Genomic DNA, 20,423 nt, shown 5'->3' with positions numbered 1-20,423 from the left:
TGTATGGATTTTTTTTTTTAACAGAAATATTTACTAAATCAGTCACCCTGCGTGCCCTCTGGGATTCAGCCCACAGGCACTCCTCTACATGTCCTGACTCTGTGTGTGTGTGTGTGTGTGTGTTCCTCAGGAGTGTGGGTGTTATAGCCTACATGCTGGTGACGGGCGAGTCTCCGTTTGCCGGGGACGACAAGCAGGAGACGTACCTGAACGTGTCCCAGATCAGCGTGGACTACAGCAGGGAGGCCTTCTCCAGAGTGTCTGAGCTGGCTGTGGACTTCATCCGCAAGCTGCTGGTCAAAGCGCCAGAGTGAGTAAAAGCCTCACACTGTCCAGAAGAGAAACAGTCAGATGATTTATTGTGAATGAAGTCAAAAAGTGGAATGTTAGCACTGAGCTGTAAACAAAGAGGATGAGATGGTTTTCCACGAGGCAACCCAGCGGTCACGTAATGTTTTATTTTAGACCAGTTCTGCTTGTGTGTGAAGAATTCCCACAGACACTGCGCAGCCAAGAGCCAGTGAAGCACTTCTTTTTCCCACAAACATGTATTTTTATCCACGTGAACATGCTGGGAATATTGTTCGTAGGAAGTAGAACACCTCCACTCGTGATTTTGACTTTGTCATGTGGTGTTTTTCCCTCTTGATTAGTTAAGAGTTTAATTATAGATTGTAACCTTTTAAGAGTAAGAAACAAACTTAAATATAAATCTTTGTTTCTCTTCTTCCACTACTTTTTGATGAGATTTAGATTCACTTGGAGCTGAATTGATTCGTCGGCAGACAAACATTTGATGGTTCCCAGCTTCTTAAATATGCAGACTCGCTTCTTTTCCATGTTGTACATTATGGTACACAAAATGTAGTTTTGGACTCTTGGTCAGACAAAATAAGCAAGTTTATATATACAAAATTCACTTGCCATTGGATGTTACATTAGAGGATCAGCATGTCAGACTAAAACAATGGGACAGAAATAAAATAAAACTCATCAATACTATATAATTTGTTCCAACAATCACCAACTCTGGTTTGTTTCCATAGCCAGTCTGGGCAAAGTACAGCAGAGTAGAGAGACTGAAACTACTGTTTTTATCATCGATGTTGGTGAACTAAGAATTTATTTGAACCAAACCACAGAGAGGCAGCGATAGCAACACAGGCAGAGGGAGTGAGACGTACAAATAATGGTTGGCTGCGGCCCTTATTTCTGGCGTTGAGACTCTAAGAGTTCTCTGTTGTTCTCTGACCACAGGGACCGGCCCAGCGCTGCAGAGTGTATGAGCCACCCCTGGCTGTGGCAGCAGCAGTTCTGTCTGAGCCCGGACCCCGCCACCACCCGCACCGTCCGCGAAAGGAGCTGCGGCACCAAGTGGACCGCCCCGCCCGAAGACCCCGAAGACAAGGAGAACTTCCTGGACTCGCCCCACTCGCACGCAAAAAGGTTTCGCTTCGACGAGGAGCGTCCCGCTGCCGGAGACGGTGACTTTTGAAAAAGTCCCATTAAAAAAAAGGGGGAGGAATTGAAGTGTGAGGCAGGAGTGCCCGCTCCTTCCTCGGAGCTTTTAAATTCTTTTAAGCCTCCAGAAAAACCAGCTGTCTGCTGCCCACCACTCAAAAGTGCTTTGGTTGTGTTTATATTCCACTAATTAGCAAAATTCCACGATCGACCACTCAAACCAAAGATAACCAGCTAAATTTTGAAATCTTATCACTGATCCATCGCCTTTAAAAAAAAAAAGTGTGACAATTGTACAGTATGTCTCAATTAATGCAGTGTGTTTAACCTAAAGTATTTAATATGTATCAATGTTCAAATCTCTGGTGTTCTTAAAGCGCTGCATAAGCCCGCTCTGTGCTGAGAGTACTGATGAAGGCTAGTGTGGAGTATTTCTAGGGAAATCTATGCAACACTTCTCTCGTGCATTTTAATTCTATTTTCTACAGAAACCTTAAAGAAGTTAATCTCTCTCTGCCTTAAAGTCGGAAGTTAAGTGTTCTTAGTCACCAGCGCCTGGTTACTATTTCCCTGTACTTGTGCTTCAGCAGTAATGTGTGATGTAGAGATAAACACCTCTGCAATGAGGAAGTGTGATAATGTCCATATTTGCATGTTAAAGCGAGTTAGCTGAACAGCAGCATTATGGGAAACCAGGCTTTAGACTCTTTAGACTTTGGGTTCTGCGTTTCATGTCTGTTTTTAATTGAAAGTTGATGAAACACGCTGCTGTCTGCGTCAAAGCTCGAGCTCTTGCTACATGCAGGATCGCTGTATTTGATGCCCAAGCTGCACTTTGACTTTAAAAACAAGCAGCAGGAGGGCAGAATTACACACAAACATATTACATTCCTCATGTTTGCATTCACACTCAAAGTCTAACTTTTACTTTTCTCCATCTCTGCAATACATTTAGCTCAGGGTCTTTAGATGAAACTCCTTTTATGAACTCCAACCTCAGTATAGTCCCCTCCCAAAGAACCTAAAGGCGTCCCCATTTAGCGTCAGTGTTTGTATCCGGATTATTGTTAACGTTTTCTAGAAGCAACCGCTCTGACATTAAGTGAGCAACAAGATAGAAACTGTACCGGCTCGAGAGAAGGTGTGACTCACACGATTGCTCACACACACCACACCCGCACTTACTCAAAGGATTTCCTCACCGGGCTGCCAGTTCCTCTTTGTTGGAGAGAAACACGACTTTAGCACTTACTTCATAAAGCACACGTACCGAACCGATAAGCAAAACAGGAGCTATTTATTCTGTAGTTTGAGAGGTTTCGCTGTCTTTCAGTCCCTCACCAAAAGCCATCCAGTGTGCTCTCAGTAAAAGCTATTCCTCTTGGGTCAGGGTGCCTGAAGTGATATATTCCTGTTGTTTTCATCTCAGGGCATGCTGCTCACTCTCTGCTCACTTTGTTGTGTATTCTTAATGTTATTCTTATAGGCCTATTATTATTATTTATGTGCTGGACTTATACTTTATATTTTTTATGTAAATAATGTGCTCACGTGTCTTATAAGGAAGTGTTGCGATTATGCCGGGAGACAGGTGATTTTAGGATGCTTAAGGTGTTATTTAAAAGAAGATGCTGTTGTGGTTACTGTGTAATGAGTAATAAATGGAAATGTTTGACTGCAGCGGATTGGGAAGGTGGCAGCGAGGATTAGAGTCGAGGTGGTACTGGGAAGTAAAGCAAACGTGGAAATGGAGATGAGTCAGATGGTTTTAGGGGGGAGGAAGATGATTAAATGCTTTGATGGATTTGGAAACGTGACGGTCTGGGATGGAGCGTTTAAAGGAACAGGTTGATATTCTACAACTCCTTTAAAGTTCTGATGTTGAGTGTTCAGATATGTAGGTATGAAAGGGCTCTTTAGGTGCAGAGAAAGTGGGGATGATGATGATGATTTCAGTGTAGTTTTAGAAAGAGATAAGTTTGTCCCAAGACGCTGACAGAACCACTGTATAATGTGAAACACGAGGTGCTATCGATTTACGGGATTTGCCATCTTTTGTTCGAGTAAGACTCGAATGAAAACTCCTCACCTCTCCTAAAAGTGCAGATTCTGATTGCCCGTCACCTCCAGTGAAACATTCCTCTTTTGTTCCGAGGTGCCAAACCGAATAAGACCACATTGTGTTTATGTTTGTTGTTGTCACCGGCTGGTACAATGGCCTTTGTGTCGGGGAGCTGGGCGTCCCCAGCCACGGCCATGCTCTCATCTGTATGCTGTCATCCTTTAAAAACTGGAGCAACACACTGTAAAAAGGTTTTCATCTCAATGATTAATCTCAGAGAGTTGGCAGATTCTACTTGAGCTTGCTGTAAGAACTTTTCTCCAAACAGCTGGGAAGTATCTGTTTGATATGTAAGGAAATAAGCTTGAATCTTACTTCATCTCAAGTCAGTCTACTCTGCTTTTTTCTCAGTCCCTCCAGGATTTCACAGGCTTCATGGCAGCTTTTCTAAAACATTGTGATGCATGTTGTGATATTTTTTGCCATTTTGTTTCAATGAAACTGCAAAAGAAAGTGAAAATTTAAAAAAGGAGTTGCTATTTGTTTCTATAATTCATTTAAATTAAATCAAAGGCAACTCGTTCCAGTGAGAATAAAACCACCAGTAGTGAGCTGCTGTGACTGGAGAAACTCACAGGAAACTAGTGATTGGACTAAATTGCGTTAATTGTTGCGGTCTCGACATTGAAACTTCCTGGAGGGACTGTTTCCTAATACCTCTCCGGGTTGACCGCGTCTCGGAATAATCTTGATTCAGGCTGAAATGATGCAACTCGACGTTTCTCAAGCTCAGCTGTACCGACTCCTGTCGCAGCAGCATCTGTAAAAAAGATTGTAAAGACTCGACGAGTTGCTCAACCTTGAGAGAGAAGATGGACTTGTTTTGCGTTGATGTCAGAGATTTCACTTTGCAGGATGACGAAGCGGCTCGTGTTTGCTGGCATTGTCTGTCTGTCACTTGAACATGACTTATGCTGTGGTGTTGATTTTGTTATTTTGTACAGCTATTGTGCTGTTATTTTCAGCAGCTAGTCACCCGGTGGCCTCTCTCTCTCTCTCTCTCTCTCTCTCTCTCTCTCTCTCTGTACGCTCATTGTCTGAGCGGGAGGTGCTTAGCTGGCAGTTGAGGCCGTCGTCCTCAAGAAGTGGAGCACCAATAACGTCAGGCGACTGATGTCACCCAACATTCCTGTTTGTTGTGTGAGACTGTAGAGACGTTAGAGACAAAACCAGCCACAAGCACAAGCAAAGAAATGTGCAAGAAATGTATGTTTATTTTGCATTTTATATTTTTTTAATGTATGAGCATTCTGATTGCGTCTGAAATGACTAAAAAAAAAAAAAAAAGACATAATCCCCTTTGTATTCTGATCAACTGCAGGCTAATATGTAAAAGCATCACAAAGCAAACTGAAAAAGCTCATTAAAGGTTGTAGAAAATATCCAACACAGTATGTGATGTCTTCTTTTTGTTGTCTTTGAGTCACTTTACTTGTTCTACACTGCTGCCCCCTGCTGACTGACGAGAAACAAACTCCTCTTATTAAACTACTCAGAAATATTTCTGTGTTGCAGCCTCTCCCTCACTGTAACCGTTGACAGGACAACGTATACCAATTAGCAAGCAGATGATTTAAAATAATGTATGATAACTTGGCTGTGCACTTGCTAAACACCTTTTTTTTTTAAGTTAATCTTCTCCGTCGTCCTCACACACTCACAGCACAGCGTACAGCGAGTAGTAAACATAATGGAATGATCTGAAGTTACATTCAGCAAAACGAGTTACAGCCATCAGCGTAGTGCAAAGACGCTATGTAAGCTCACACAGAGGTCATACAGACTGGAATACATCATACAGATATTAATACACATGCTGCCACATTCCCATTAAACTAGTGTGTATGTTTTACATATTGCAGTTAACAAAAAGTACAGTAGATACAAAGCGGTTCTTAACTTCTAACCACAGAGTTAACAAGCGCCGCCTCATTTACACGTCTTTCTAAATTACTTCATTTAAACAGAACTCCTCATTCTGACATTATTACAGTCGGTTTAGTTTGAACATTTCATTTTTAAAAAGGTAATTTGGTATATTTTCAAAACAAATGTGAAAAAAGGAATTTAACACAATCAGTTAATGTTTTTTTTTAAAAAAGTGATAAGTAATAAGGAAGGTAATGACTTTAACAGTTAATTCTTACACTAAAATCTCACCTCAACATCCACATGAAGCAACTCCTCTACATCTACTGAAAATCATCCCGTGTTATGATCGAAAGCTTCACAACAACAGCTACTAAACTGACCTCGAGGTGAGACTGTGTTGTGACATTTAACTGAAAGAAACAGATCGGGAATATTTGGGTGGAAAATCCACAGTTGGGATCAAACTGAAGGAATGACAACAGAAACCATTTTTTTTTAACTTTCTGACCAAGTAATCAATAATTCATTGGCCACCTGTTTGAGTACAATCAATAATCACTACTGAGAGCCCAACTGACGCCGTCTGAAACTGTAAAGTTCAGACATTCAGACATTCACGTGTCTTAACAGGAGCAGGTAGTAAAAGTGCAGCTATAAGGAGAATGTAATAAGCCGTTCCTGCTTCAGCCAAACATACATTACGTTTAAAATCATGGCAGAAATTAAAATAAATCAAAGCTATACTTTATCTTTTACACCTATAAGGGACAGTTCACCCCCCTGTCTGCCTTCTCTCCAATATAATGGAACCAGATGGCACTGGGTTTGTGTTCTCAAAGCGCTAACTCTACTTTTTTAGTCAGAGATAATAAAACAATTGTGTTTACGCTGAAAAACCTGAAATTGACAAAGAATGGGGCCGATAAGTGGAATGGATAATGGTTTTGGTATCAGGTTGACGGCGGATATCTCCAAAGCTCTGCAACTCACACCGACACAACCTCGATGGGTAAACAGCTCGACAGGTAAAAGGAAAAACATGTATTTTTGATTTTGGGGTGAGCTGTCCCTTTAAATTAGAGAAACGTCCTCATTCGCAAACTCCAACTGAAACAACATGAATACTTCATGTTTCTAAATCAACGGCTCCGCAGGAAGTTTGAGCCAGAATCAAATGTAAAAGATCACATTTAGCCTGAAGAAGAAAGACCATTTTCATACCTGCGTATTCCTGCTCAGAGCCACAGGGAGCGCCCTGCATCATTCAGACTCGGATCAAGTGCATTTAGCAGTAAAAAGGAGACCAGCATCTGTCACATGCTCTAAATTCTGAGCCCTTAAATCATAGAAAAAATGAGGTAAGACCAGCAAATAAGACATTCAATCTGCATTCTTAATAAATTAAAGCGCTCAGTGACGTTGGGAGTATCAGCTCAGACTGTGTGTGTGGTGTCTGAAGTGCTCACGACCCACCTAAAACCTCAAAACTCCTGGATGACCCTGAAGTGGTTCTCGATGGAGGGCGGCTCGTCCTCAAAGTGCAGCTCCTTACTCGGACAGGCCCCGAACTCCTCCAGGGTCTTAATGAAGTGTCCGTACTCGCGGCCCACCCAGGCCCGCATCGGGTCACACACCTCGTACGGGGTCACGTGGGCGTGAATCGACACTCCGCTGGAAGCAAGTCCCTTCAGCACCTGCTTGTCCGTCACCCAGGTCTCACTGCCTCCCGGGTGCCCGCCGTCCAGCCAGTACAAGTCCGAGATGCATCTGACGAAGTGAGACAGCTGCGGGTCTGCGCGGGCCCCGGCCAGCTCGTACACCATCTGGTTCAGGACCACGCAGCCTTTGCTGAAGCCCACCAGCGTGAGGGAAAACCCTGAGGGGATGCCGTCAGCGCCTCCCTGTGTCTGCAGAGGGTTTGGCAGGTTGGCTCGCTCCATGCCGTGGCTCAGCAGCGCCCTGCGATCACAGATGTTGTTCAGACTGTAACACTGACAGCACCATCACCATGCAGTAAGGCCTCGTTTGGTAAAGCTCGTAATGTTGAGGTGATGATAGCAGATGAAGGTAAGAGTGTATTTGTGACCTCTGTTTTCTATTGGCAGTGCAGCTTTCCTGTGTTCGGTGCTTAAATACGTATTCTTTATACGTAACAATTTCCCAAAATAACTTGACATATTAAATTAAAAGCTTATGTCAGAGTTTCATTTAAAGCCTGTTTCTGCTGCCCCCAAGTGGCCAAACACAGCTTTGTTGCTATATTTTGGATAATCGGATCAAACAAAGTGGTGCTATATTCAACAATCCCCATAAGAGGTCACATCGAGACACAAATCTGACAAATTTTTTGGAATACATATTTCCTGAAGGAGCAAGAAAAAGGGACAGGATGTTCTTTCTTATATTCTACGAGTCTGAAGACACACTGAGGATGAATAAAGTTCCCTTTACATAATATGTGACCTTAAAAAGCAAAAACAAACCTGAGGTGGCAAAACGCTCCGTAGTCAGGTGAGTACGGCGAGTGCTCCGGAGCCCCGAACATGTTGCTCTCCACGAAGTTGTGGTAGCAGCTGAACTTGTGGAGATACATCCGGGAGGCTCTGACCACCCAGACGTGGCGGTCGGGGAAACGGCGGCCCAGCGTGAGGGCGACCTGCTCCAGGCTCCAGGAGAGCCACTGGGATCCCTCAGGCTGCACGGCCATCTCCTCCTCGAAGTTCTGCACACACAGATTCAGTGTAACTAAATACATTTTCTCAAGTACTGGAGTACAAGTTTGAGGCAATTGTAATAGGTTATCACTTATGATGAGTAACCAATCAGACAGCAGGACACTGAGCGATAGAAAGATAGAAAAATATCTGTATCTATTTTGTGTTTAACCCCTTTAATGTTGGATTGTACGATGTTCTGGTTGTATGTATTTAGTCAGATTGTATGCGTGTATATGTGTTCTTTATACTAGATTTTTAAAAGAGATTGCCGTATATATGGCAGTATATTGAATTGTAACCCCTGTATCGTGATACAGCCCTACTGAGCGAGACTTTTAGTGCATTTTAAACTTAATTTATTTAATGGACAATCACATAAAAAACTGATTCCAAAGTGCTGAATATTGGATCTGATTATCTGATAAAAAGTTCGATATAAAAGTGCAATGTGACCAGCTAACAGAGAAAAAGAGAGAGATTGTTTAGTACAACGTTTACACACTGAAAAACATGATACACACTCATTATCGCTCACATCTGTCTGTGTCGAAGAGTGTGTGAACTCTCCCTAAGACCCACCGTTTGCCTACAATTAGCTTTTTTGGAGTACAAACACCTTTACAAGATGAAGTGCTGCAGCATTAACCTATCCAGCTATGTAGGAGAGGGGGTTGCTGGGTCTTTAAATGTTTAGAATTTAAAAAGGATAAAAGCTAAAACCAAAACCAGTCAAAGATGTTTCCCTGACAGACGTTGGCTTCGATCTGTGAGCCGAACACAAAATGTTCCCTTCCGTATATCCGGTCCTGGTAACAGCCACGGTGGGAGTCGGCCCATAAACCTCACAGACATCAGTCCATCTTCGTCACAGTTGCATCAGCAGCGTCTCCTCAGCGTGCTGTCGGACTGTGTGGTCCTGGACACAACCGCCTCATTCATGTTATTTACACGGAGACGTCACCGTGACAGCATCCCGCGCATACGAACGTCTCCCGGCGAATACCGGCACACTGTGGGAATATCAACACTTGCCTGGAAAGTCGCCTAATGAATTGCAAATGAGGAAGAATGAATGGATGAATGCAGGATCGTAGCCACAGAGACGCTCCAATAAACAGTTAGAAAGGGAAACAAATGGGTGATGTTTAATCTTCTTTTACTCCTCCATATTTTTTTTTACTCCTCCATAACTAAATGCCTCTTCCGCTTACTGAGAGAAAGAAACAAAAAGCCTCGGAGACAGCTTTGCATAATCTGACAGCGTAATCTGGCAACTGCAGCAATTAAGAGGTTTGGCTCAGGCTGGAGAGACGCCACCACGTCTGTATTCTCTTCCACATGTTCAGAAACACTCCTCCACACAAAGAGCAGACCTAAAGCAGACTTAAATAGCTCTCAGATGACGATTTAAGGACAAAATCTGTACATTTTGGACACTTGCTGCATTGTTTGTTTTTTTATTCCCCTCACACGTTCTACCTGGTTTCTAACCAAAGTCAGATATGGAAAAGTATGATGCCCGCTTCAGTTTTAACTGTATGTTTACTCCAGTTTGTTTTCTTTTATTAAGAATATTTTAGGGCTGGAGTGAATAAGGTATAAACACACTGCGATTGCAATATGGTTCACGATTAGTGTGGGAAAGATCATCACAAATGTAATTTTCACCGAGATAAATATTTAACTCATGATGACGTGAAGTTTTTTTTGAGCGTCTCTACCAAACAAACATGTTTTGTATTCAATCTGGAGATCACGTATAAAGGCCAGAGCATCTGGAGAGATCAGTACTACATTTTAATTTGATCAAAGAACTGCAGCTTCTGTAATTTGCACATAATTGCACTTGGCCATATTGTGATTTCAATCATATTTTGATGAACTGTGCAGCCCGAGAGTGTTTCCACGGTACAATCTGATTCTATTTCTATAAAAAACACAATATAGAAGAAGTCATTTACAACATTGCACATCCAAGCTGCAAGTACCAGACTTCAGGAGTTTTCAATCCACGGTTTCATGTCGTTACGAAACAGAAATCATTCCTGTTGTCTTTATTTTAAAAGCCTTTTCGATTGCTGTGCATAATAGCAATGCTTCATTACAGCGTGTTATTGTGACCAACTCAGATAACCATGTTCAATATTATCAAATCACCCTGTGCTTCCTAAAGAAAGTGGATCCACTCACAGCTGAAAGGTGGCATACAGACCCAAACAGAAAGGGCACGGTATCTCTGCAGCGCGGCCTCCGTTCACCATCCGCTCTTCCACAGGTAGAGAAGTATTTGTTGTACCTGACTGCAGTAAATACAGCCGGATACTCTTCTGCTAGGTGCTCCTTTCAGTTAAAATGTGTGACCTACACTGAGCTCCTGAAGGTCCATACAGTATAAATAAACTTAACTTGATATCAATGCAGATAAGGGCAGCCAAGTGTGACAGCGGGGGGTCAAATATCTGCCATCAGACCCTCTCTCACTGATTCCTGACCCCTGGGTGACTTCTGGGTTGCAGGTTTGTGTAAAACTACTACTATTACCATCACTATCTGGTTGTTTACACCCCCCCCGGTACAAATATGTGTATGTTTATATAAATAACTGTATATAATGGTTTATTTTATTAGTTTTCTATGTGTGTAGCATGAAGGAACTTCAAACTGTTATCTTTACACACAACCCTGTGTTGTACAATCATAAATAAATGTCCTTGAGTCCTTAAAGTGGGCTGCTCAGTGTATAAAATAACATGCAGGTGATTCCTTTGGTTTACTGGGTTGGTTTTATGAAGCAGTAAAGCAAAGATTACCTCTCCTGGCACCCATGAGGTGTCACATGCTGTGTGCAAGCTTTAAAATAAAAAATAAAAAATACAGACATCTGCAAAATACATGACAATAATCCCCAAACAGGGGAAATAAACAGAGACACAAACTGTATATTAAATGAGTTTAAACCCACAAGCACCAACTCAGCAGAGCTACTGAGTGAACTGCCTCAGGAACAACTTGCAGTGATTAATTAATTAATTAATTAATTAATTATCATCTCCCTGTTCGATCACCTGAGACCCTGATCAATACAACCCCCCCCAACACACACACACACACACACACACTCACCTGAATATCCCCGTGGAAGAACACAACATGCCGGTTGTTGCTGCTCTCCTTCGGCTGTGTGGCGGTCAGGTGGTCGGTGTCGGCCCGGAGGAGCAGCAGGTCGTTCACTCGGTTCGGGTTGTAACCGGGAACCGCCCGCAGCTTCTGGAGCCTCTGCCGCGGGCTCCCGGTGCGTGCATCCCGGCCGGCGGATGCCTGCAGCCCCCGGGGTTCCGAGGATGTCGTCGCTGCCACAGAGGTCATCGTTTGGGCCACAGTTATCAGAGAGAAGCCCACCGCGACCGCTCGGGCGGATAGCATGGACTCTAAAATAAGAAAATGATTTGGCGTTTTTTTTCCTCTTTCAACGCAGTCAGCTACCGTTAGCTGCCTCTGTTAGCAACACAGTATGCTAACGTCAAAACAAAGCGGCTTTATGAGGCTCTAACCGACATTATTTATTATTGGACATTATGTTCTGTTTGTTGTTTCTCTCGCGTCGTCGCAGTTTCAGAAGAAACTCTTAATTATGTGTTTATTTCGGACAGTTTGAGGCTGTTTCTGTCCACGAAGAGGCGCTGTTTTATCAATAACACCAACCGTTAGTTAGCCGTTGGCGAGCACTTCTGCGCATGTCTGTTGTTTTTTCAGAGACGCTTCAGCGTTCAGGTGGCAAGATAATGCACTCCAATGTACTTCCGGTTTTGACCGGTCAGTCAATCGAGGGCTACGGAAAAAGAAGTATGAATAAAATAAGATATACAAATAAATTCAGAAAGAATTACATTATTTAATAAGTATGAGAAAAATGTAAACGCACATATTGCACTATGAATATAAAAATACTCTCTGCTCCATTATCTTACTGTCTGCATATGTTGTTGTTGTTGTTGTTGTTGTTGTTTATGTGTGTTATGATTATACAGATAAAACAAACGCAGGGACTAAATGTATGTTTTTCTTTATTCTAAAACGATATATACTACATTCTTGTGGCTATAGATGTGTAAAACCATCCATAAAACGCATTCATATATCTATACATACACACATCAATACATACATAAAAAGATAATAATTCACAATATATATACATACATACGACAGTCAAGAAGAGTTTTTGTGCAAAATAAGTTACAGGCTAAAAACAAAATTTTACCTCCTTCATAAAAGAAGACAAACGTTTCCGCTTGCAAACAGGAGTGAACCCTCTTGCAGTGAACTCTCATCTTTAACTACACACGTCTAAAGTCTACGTGCACGGATTGGCAGCAGCTGTACCGAAGTCAGTGTCATGTTGGTGTGTTTACCTGCAGAAACTCAGTGAATGTCCCTTTTCTCTCTCCGTGGTACGACAGCAGAGAACACACTGCACACCCCAGTGCTAAAAGAGCAAGTATGCTTTACAACAGACCGATGTTGGAGTTACTGTCACGTGTGTTTGACTTGCATGCCTCAGATCATCGCAGCTGGACTTTGAACATGTTCTGTAACTGCACTGATACAGAGCAACAGTACATGGCTCAGTCATTCCCACAGGCTGCACTTTATAAACTATTAAACAGTTGAATTATGTAACTGTCAGATGATAGAAGAAGACTCCTTTCATGCAGGTAATGTGGACTCTTAAACATACTGCAGCAGCTCTTATTTCCTGGAGATATTATCACGTCCTTTTGTTGTCATCATGGTAAACCTTGCAGCCTTGCAGACAACAATAAATGTTATTATTATTTATATATTATTGTTGAAATGAATCATAATCTGTAGTCTTCTGTTACTTCATTGTTCCTGTTGTAAAAGGCAGCTCCACCAACTCTCTGTAGATGGCATCATCATTACAGGCACCAGCTGTAGTTTATGGTAGCCATGCATTCAGTAAAGAGCTACTCCAACTATTGCCAAGTAGCCAAAATAATAGAAATATATGACAAACAAATATATTATAAACATATGCTTATGGTGTCTCATTTAAAAGGTACAGGTGCATCATCAGAGCAGGTAAAGCTGTCTGAGTGTATTTTATTGAACGCTTCTTTTTATGCACTTGAGTTAATAAATTGATGATCTCGGCTCCATTTCTGTCCAGATAAATGTGAGTTTGAGTGCAATGTCGTACATAACGGACTGCTCTTCAGCTGTGAGTCTGATCACTTTATATGTTTCAGATTATTGCTGTTGTAGAAACATGGCTTCGAGTTCTCTGGGCAGAAGACTGGTGGCTTGTCTTCTCAACGTTTCTGAGGCTCTCAGGAAAGACCTGGTGGAGACTGTGGCCAAGGCCGCATTATACGACACCGAAGGCAAGCGTATTTTTGTTTTTAATGAGTCTGGGGGATTATTAATACCACAAATGTTGTAATTTGATCAAATCTGTCTTGCTGAGAAAGAACTAAATAGTTTATTCTCAAGCTACAACCCAAAATAGAGGCTAAACCCAAAGATAAGATGGTTAAGTGTGTCTGTATGTGTCCAAATCACTTTCCCCACCTGTCCTCCATGATGCTTCTAAAAATGGTTTCCATTGGCAGTGAACTGAGACGACTCAAGCACCTTTATCTAAAATATATTAATCTATATTCCTTTTCTTAATCAGGGGTTAGACGAGAGGGGACCGCAGTGCTGAACATCTTTAACGACAGAGACTACAACCGTTCTGTGATCACCATTGTGGCCAGTATCGACTCCATCGGTGAGTACTGAACCTTTACGCTCGCAGTGAAATACTCTGCTGCTCCCCGAGGGAAGCGTAGAGTCAGCTATTTGCCTCTGCAGCAGGGATTCAGTCCCTGTCCCCTGCTCTCCAATCCTCTGAGAGGGGGAAAGAAATCCTTTAATAAGCTTTGTCAGGGATTTAAACACAAAAAAAAATTCAGGATGAACATTTTTTTGGCAAAGATCAGAGTGAAAAGTTTATCTCATTGAATGCTTATCCCGAACACAACCTTGTGACAATGCGGACAAAGCTGTCGAGGTTTACAGTTTGTATGTCCTACACTCTCTCCGAAAGACAAATGAATCGGCTTAATTTGCCCCCCAAAAATCTCTTTATTTTTATCGTATTAAATTCCGTTTCCTGCAGACTTGGATCAGGTTGAATAAACCTTTGAATGCATACATTTTTTTGTTGTATATTCCAGGGGAGGCGGTTCTGTCTGCCTGCGAGAAAGCCTGCAAGCTGATTGACATGCGCGCTCACATCGGGGTCCACCCGTGCATGGGCGCCGTCGACCTAATACCCATCTACCCCCTGGGGGAGGAGGTGGGAGCAGAGGATTGTGCTAAAGAGGCTCAGGGTGAGTGTGTGTGTGTGTGTGTGTGTGTGTGTGTGTGTGTGTGTGTGTGTAGTGCACTCAGAAATATGCCCCCGTCGGTTGAGCTGATCACATTGACAGTATATTGTATCTGTTCATTAGCTTTCAGGGCACATTTCTGCTTCTCTTGTTTTGTATTCTGTGCAGCACCGGCTGGGACAGAGATGAGCATTTTGACTCTCCTCAGTGGCTCAAAAAAAAACATTAACATCCAGTTTGTGCACACAGGGATGGAAAATGAATGTGACTTGACATTGCAATTTTTCCCTCGCAGCAGGCAATTTAAATATAACCCCTGTATATGTTTTAGCTTCCATGTGTAGTATAAGATACCACAGTAATTTAGAAAGTGTCAAAACTGTAAATATACTGTGATGAGCTCATCCGTAGTGCCTATAGCAGATGTTCTCAACCTTAGTAGTTCAGGTTTTTTGAAGAGGTGGTACTTACTACTACTCAGTTTTAAGAAGCAGACGAATGTACCAGCACAGAAGCAGAGCAGTGTACTGCTGTGGGCGGCAACAAAACCGTATTTTATCCACCTAAAGAAAGGCTGTTGTATCCATCTGTGCTCTCTCCAAAGCTACCAGACTAAACCAGATGTAAATGCAATTGAGTTTCCCATTGGAAAAAGCTGTCTGACTGCAAGGTAAAGCAGTGAAAATCCACTAAATGTAGAATATACTCCTGAACTGATATTGATTTGCTTTAGCTGGGCCTTTTTCTTTAGGTGGCTAAAATACCACAGCAGCACATTGTTCACTGCCCATATTTGGGGCCTGATCATTGACACTAAATAGTTATTGGACAGAGCTTTCAGGTCTGTGAAGTGTCTTAAACCTGCATACTATGTAATGGCCAGCAGGGGGCAGCTCCATGGGCAAAAAGTGTCAGATAGTATGGAGTCTTATGGAGAAATAAGCCGACTTCTCACTTGATTTATGAGCTCAGTAAAAGGTTTCCTAATGATTTTATGGTCTCAATCTCTAGTTTTACATCTTCTTCCATACAGCATGGTGTTCATTTAGTAAATTATGGTCCCATTTAGAGTAAAACAGACCATAAAGCAGGGTACGCTTTAGGGCGTGGTGTCATTGTCGGTGAGTCCGTCCAGCTCAATGCACCAAACTGAGAAAACTTTTAAAATAGGCCGTAATGCCAAACTTGAAGCTTCAAAATGGTACTCCTCAGTCTATACCCCCATTTAAAAAGACCTGAACTATACAAAAAAAACTACAAAAAAATGACAACACATACAGAACACATTCAACACACTGCCATAATGAATACAATTTAAAACATTCAGAGTCAGATTTGTTCACTGCATGCTTTGGAGCTTTTACTGGCACAGGGTTGTCTCTGAGTGTAAAAAAAAAACACGTCATGTGTCGTGATTGGTGAGGTGATATTCAAACATTACTAGTCATTTTAATTTGACACTTTTAATGTATGTGAATTCTTGAGCACATTTGCATATAGAAATAACTAGCTCTGTGTCTAGGGCTGATGATGTGATATCTTGTTCAGCTTCCTGTGCTGTTGATTACTTTCACAGTTTACCGACTTGGCTGCCACGTGTCTTGCTCATAATGAGCAGTAGCTCAGCGTGTGTCTGTGTGCGCTCTGTATGCTAATCTCTGTGGTGTGATTGCAGAATATTAATTGGCAAACTCACTAACAAGAGCTGTATTTATGCATGCGTGTAATAAGTGATCCATGTGTCCATATTTTGCTTCCGTCTGAGTTACACCCCCTGAGGTGTGTTTTGTCTGTCACGCTCCCGTTGTTCTCGTGTTTTATGAAACTGTGTGCATGTGATGACGCGAGCTCAGTTTGTTGGTTAACTAACACGTCTGTGTTCCTGCTGGGGCTCAGCTGTGGCTCGGGGACTCACAGAGCGGGTCCAGGGCACCAGTGCCTTCCTGTTTGGCTGGGCAGACTCCCCCCTTCAGCGGGGGCTGGCACAGAGGAGGAAGGAGATGGGCTGGTTCAAGAAGACACCAGACTTGCAGGCGATCAGGCCCGACGTGGGGCCGCAGCCACAGAAACAGTTCGGCCTCACAGGTGAGCCAGAGCTGACGGGGAGTGTATGCTTGAATTGATATGCCAGACGTGTTTCTGTAGGTTCATGTTTGCTTTTTTTAGCAGGATTATACAACGCAGGTGACTTTGTCTCTGTACGAAACTATATTTGTTACAGCTCAACCACAGGCCATCTCTCTCCTCTCCTATGACCTTTAAAAAAAAAACAGCCACACTGAAACATTTAAAGTGCTGCACCTCTGAATGATCCCATGACTGATGAGATCCTTACCTAGCCACATTACGTGCTCTGTGTATCCCAAGTGATGTCTGATACTGTGCTTCCCAACCTTTTTCCTCAAGGGACCCATTTTCTATCATTTGTTAAACTGACGACCCCTCGCTTAAGTGACATATTTTATGGATATTAAATGTTATATTCAAAACTGTACAACAAACCCAAACAGTGATCTCAGTAACAGCAGGAAGTTTGTGTAAAACGAGTGATTTGGATGAATTTTGAGCAGATTTTTTACGCATGCATTTGTTTTAACAATCATACAGACTTAATAGGCTTCTTTTTTGACAAAGTCAGTGTTTTCTTCCCTGAAGCTTTGCCAATTCGGACAATTTACTGTATAACGTAATAATAGCCCGGACGTTTATTTGCTTAAATCACTGAACTCACACTGTCTTTATTGGGGACAGGAGTTTCATTCCTTTAGCACAAAACCCTCACTCCACAAAGATGGGGAATACTATCTAATTCTGCTGCTTCTCCTGAGTTTTGTTCTGCAAATTTGACAACTGAAAGCTTGAATTTCAGGTTGTTTTTCAGCAATTTCAACATTTTAATTTCAACATAATAAATAAAACTCACATTTTACGGTACTTTACATTTACTTTTCTTGAAAGAAGTCAACTGAATGCTGAGATATAGTCCTACTGTGTATATTTTTAAAGTTTTGTAGCACGGCTTAAAATCAAGAAGGTCTCGGGAACCACTAGTCTGACTAGTTAGCTGCATTATGACGCAGTAGCAGTAAAGGTGACAATATTTCATGACAAATTATTACAATACGACTCCCCATCATGGCAGTGAGGCCTAAACTGTACACAGCCACACTCAAATACAGGAAACAAATTGTTAAAGTTGGTTATGCTAACAGGTTTGATAAATGAGATTAAATAAGATGAGCTTCTCATCTGAAGTTAATATGAGGCTGCAGCAGTCTAAGTCAGCCAAATCAAGAGTGTATCTTCTAATGTTAAGGCCTTTAAGTATTAAATTCCATCTTTGTGTCGCATTAACCTGTTTGGTGGGCAGAAGTTTGCTCTTGGTTCCCTGTTTTCTGTTCCCTCCCAATCAAATACACACAGCACGCTAACTTCATTATATTTTACTACTGGAAAACCACCTTCCAGCTTTTCTGTGTGTCCTTTAAGTTTGTTTTAACTCGATTTAACACAACTTGCATCCAGTAATGAAGGTGTTCAAATTAGATTTTAAGAAAGGGACACAATATTACATCTTAATGCAGGACCCACTTTATATTGTACTATTGTAGTGGAAATCCCCAGACAAATTTCACCGTAATCAAATCACCAAAAAGCAACTAACACACAGTGAAAGTGGGGCTTTCGGTTCCAGGAGGTGTGGAGCCCCGGGGCAGTTGCCTCCTTTATTGAACCTACTCTGTATGGAGAGTGCTTCCTTGCTGAGCTGCGGTGGAGGGATACACCCTCGAAGGTTTCAATTCAATTCAACAACTTTATTAATCCCACTGGGAGCAATTTGTTCGGAGCTTCTTCTGGTACACAAAGTACATACAAACAAACAAATGATACAAAGGAGCTCAGTGTGGAAGACTCTATAAATAATACTGATAAATAAACTTGCCTAGCACAATAAAAAGACCAGATGAAGCATACACCGACAATTATTAAAAAACCTCCGAAGCATTTAGTAGTTGCATTTCAGAGGGAATGGACGATGTATTTCAGATTTCAGAGAATACAGATCTTGTTGTTTCACTCTACTGATCTGAGAACAGATTTTAACAAAACTGTTCAGACTTATTCAGACTTCTGAAATCTCATATTAGCTGCGACTGAACTTTTGTCCTCCAGTTTGTGCATATGGCTTGTGAATATTTAATCACGACAGACAGGAAATCCATTGTAGGAGTGGCAGAAATTCTAATTCCTTCACCAACTGGAGCATCGGTAGACTGTAATGCAATGGAGCAACAACACAGTGTATTTTCAGGCAAAGTTGAACATTTTTCTTTATCATTAAGGTCCTCATTCCTTCCTTGTATGGTGGTTTTCTGAAATAGCAGGAAGCTGAATGCTCCAAGTCTAATGCTCATTTCATGAACATAATCCAGCAGGAAAGCACTTACTGAAGGAAGAGTAGATGAGACAGGTTAAAGTCTCACAGAGACAATCAGTGACGGAGGATGTCTAACAGTTTGAAAGTGTTCTCCTAGTTCTGATTTGGCTGATTCTCCTGCAGGTGTTGGAGCCAGTGCATACGTCATGAACTGCAACGTCACTATCGACACCCAGGACATCGCCTTGGGACGCAGCATCGCCACAGCCATCAGGGAGTCGACCCCGGGGGGCCTGCCTGGGGTGCAGGTGCTGGCTTTGCCACACATGGGTGCCGTGGAAATCGCCTGTAATGTGGAAAGCGTGAAGGGGAGCCCACCTAGTCACACGGGTGCGGGTGAACCTTGGCCGGCTTTCAGCATCGGTGGCCAGCTGTACTGTCACGCTCCAGCTTCCCTCATCACGGCGAGGGTCGCAGAGCTGGCAGGGAGGCAGGGGGTCGGCACGAAGGCCACCGCGCTGGTGGGGTTCACCCCCCGTGAGTGCAGGGGCCTGGCAGAGTTAGCACTGTCTCAAGGGATTGCTGAGTTCTGGAAGGAGCAGCGTAGGATCCGTATGTGAGAACGAATTCTTGCCAAAACCAGTGAAACCTCAAGCAAAAGTACATCATGTGACTTTAATTACCCTGAGAATTGTCTGTTTATTAAACCCTGCCCCCCTCTGTTACCACTGTCAGATCCTTTACTTAAAGCAGATACAAGGAATTTTCTGTTTGTGATGATTCTGGCGACACTTTGGGGCCAAAGTGGTGTTTCTACCGCCATGTTTCATTGATTTCAATTGATTTCCATGACAGGCATTAAGAATAACTATATAGAAATAGTAAATGTTCTCACTGATGGTTTCTTTATGTAGGTCACGTAGAGGCATCAGTATGAAATGAAGACTGTTTCATAACCACTTAACTCCTTTGGTATGATTAAGTAAAAGTATTAATACCACACTCTGAAAAGACTCGACTACAAGTAAAAGTCCTGCATCAAGTATTAGCAACAAAACTGACCTAAATGATGAAAAGTAAAATAACAACGGCCCCTTCATGCTGGCTTTTGGATTAATATTACTGCTGCATTAATGTGTATGTTGCATTTTATTGCTGTAGTTGTTAAAGGTTGCCAAATGTTGCATGCTCAACAGTGAAAGAGCCAGGTAGAAGACTTGGACAGTATTCTGACACTAACATGGTGCTGTTTGGATATTTTAATACTGAAAAACACACCGGTTACATTCATGCCTTATTGTTTGCATATTCAGACAGTATTTTAGTTTAGATGTAGAGATAAAGAAGACAAATCACCATTAACGTTTGCACACATTGTTCAAACTAATTTACTCATACATTAACAGATTTACATTTTTTGATGAAAAGTTGTGTGTGATAACCTTTTACTACATTAAATAAATCATTGATCAATTCAA

At 42.1% G+C, this 20,423-nt stretch overlaps 3 protein-coding genes across 8 annotated transcripts in view; 2 read left to right on the top strand and 1 right to left on the bottom strand.

Moving 5' to 3' along the window:
* Positions 1-4,970, top strand: part of stk17b (serine/threonine kinase 17b (apoptosis-inducing)) — a 12,635-nt gene extending 7,665 nt beyond the window's left edge. Inside the window, exons 6-7 of the mRNA XM_051404048.1 lie at positions 131-310; positions 1,258-4,970. Of these exons, the coding sequence (XP_051260008.1) occupies positions 131-310; positions 1,258-1,495 (418 nt within the window). The 3' untranslated portion in view covers positions 1,496-4,970. The remainder of the gene's footprint in view (positions 1-130; positions 311-1,257) is intronic.
* Positions 4,775-12,704, bottom strand: cunh2orf69 (chromosome unknown C2orf69 homolog). 2 transcript variants are annotated; one of them, XM_051404049.1, is made up of 5 exons: positions 12,585-12,668; positions 11,875-12,001; positions 11,296-11,600; positions 7,939-8,177; positions 4,775-7,414 (listed from the first exon to the last, which is right to left on the bottom strand). In XM_051404049.1, the coding sequence occupies exons 2-5, from the start codon at positions 11,906-11,908 to the stop codon at positions 6,937-6,939; spliced, it is 1,056 nt and encodes a 351-aa protein (XP_051260009.1). In that variant the 5' UTR covers positions 11,909-12,001; positions 12,585-12,668; the 3' UTR covers positions 4,775-6,936. The 2 variants fall into 2 exon arrangements, with proteins under 2 accessions (XP_051260009.1, XP_051260010.1); XM_051404050.1 differs by lacking the exon at positions 11,875-12,001 and having other exon boundaries at positions 12,585-12,704.
* ftcdnl1 (formiminotransferase cyclodeaminase N-terminal like 1) lies at positions 11,597-20,423 on the top strand. Of its 5 annotated transcripts, none has more exons than XM_051404043.1 (6): positions 11,597-12,015; positions 13,443-13,577; positions 13,871-13,966; positions 14,415-14,570; positions 16,464-16,652; positions 19,129-20,423. In XM_051404043.1, exons 1-6 carry the CDS (start codon positions 11,907-11,909, stop codon positions 19,563-19,565), a joined length of 1,122 nt encoding a protein of 373 aa, XP_051260003.1. In that variant the 5' UTR covers positions 11,597-11,906; the 3' UTR covers positions 19,566-20,423. The 5 variants fall into 5 exon arrangements, with proteins under 5 accessions (XP_051260003.1, XP_051260005.1, XP_051260007.1 ...); XM_051404045.1 differs by lacking the exon at positions 11,597-12,015 and adding an exon at positions 12,051-12,623; XM_051404047.1 differs by lacking the exon at positions 11,597-12,015 and adding an exon at positions 12,051-12,666.

The sequence above is a fragment of the Dicentrarchus labrax genome, unplaced genomic scaffold, assembly GCF_905237075.1.
Source record: "Dicentrarchus labrax unplaced genomic scaffold, dlabrax2021, whole genome shotgun sequence".
NCBI classification, from domain to species: domain Eukaryota; kingdom Metazoa; phylum Chordata; class Actinopteri; family Moronidae; genus Dicentrarchus; species Dicentrarchus labrax.
The sequence above is the reverse complement of the archived record's forward strand: the minus strand, read 5'-3'. Positions and strand labels throughout refer to the sequence as shown.

Bases quoted from the DNA above. Each gene is read 5' to 3' on its own strand.
- ftcdnl1 (XM_051404043.1), top strand. From the start codon at position 11,907: ATGTCTGTTGTTTTTTCAGAGACGCTTCAGCGTTCAGGTGGCAAGATA. The intron at 14,571-16,463 runs GTGAGTGTGTGT...GCTGGGGCTCAG, and splicing joins TTGTGCTAAAGAGGCTCAGG to CTGTGGCTCGGGGACTCACA. The intron at 16,653-19,128 runs GTGAGCCAGAGC...ATTCTCCTGCAG, and splicing joins GAAACAGTTCGGCCTCACAG to GTGTTGGAGCCAGTGCATAC.
- cunh2orf69 (XM_051404049.1), bottom strand. From the start codon at position 11,908: ATGCGCAGAAGTGCTCGCCAACGGCTAACTAACG. The intron at 11,601-11,874 runs GTTGGTGTTATT...TTCTTATTTTAG, and splicing joins TCGCCAACGGCTAACTAACG to AGTCCATGCTATCCGCCCGA. The intron at 7,415-7,938 runs GTTTGTTTTTGC...CTGTGATCGCAG, and splicing joins GGAGCGTTTTGCCACCTCAG to GGCGCTGCTGAGCCACGGCA.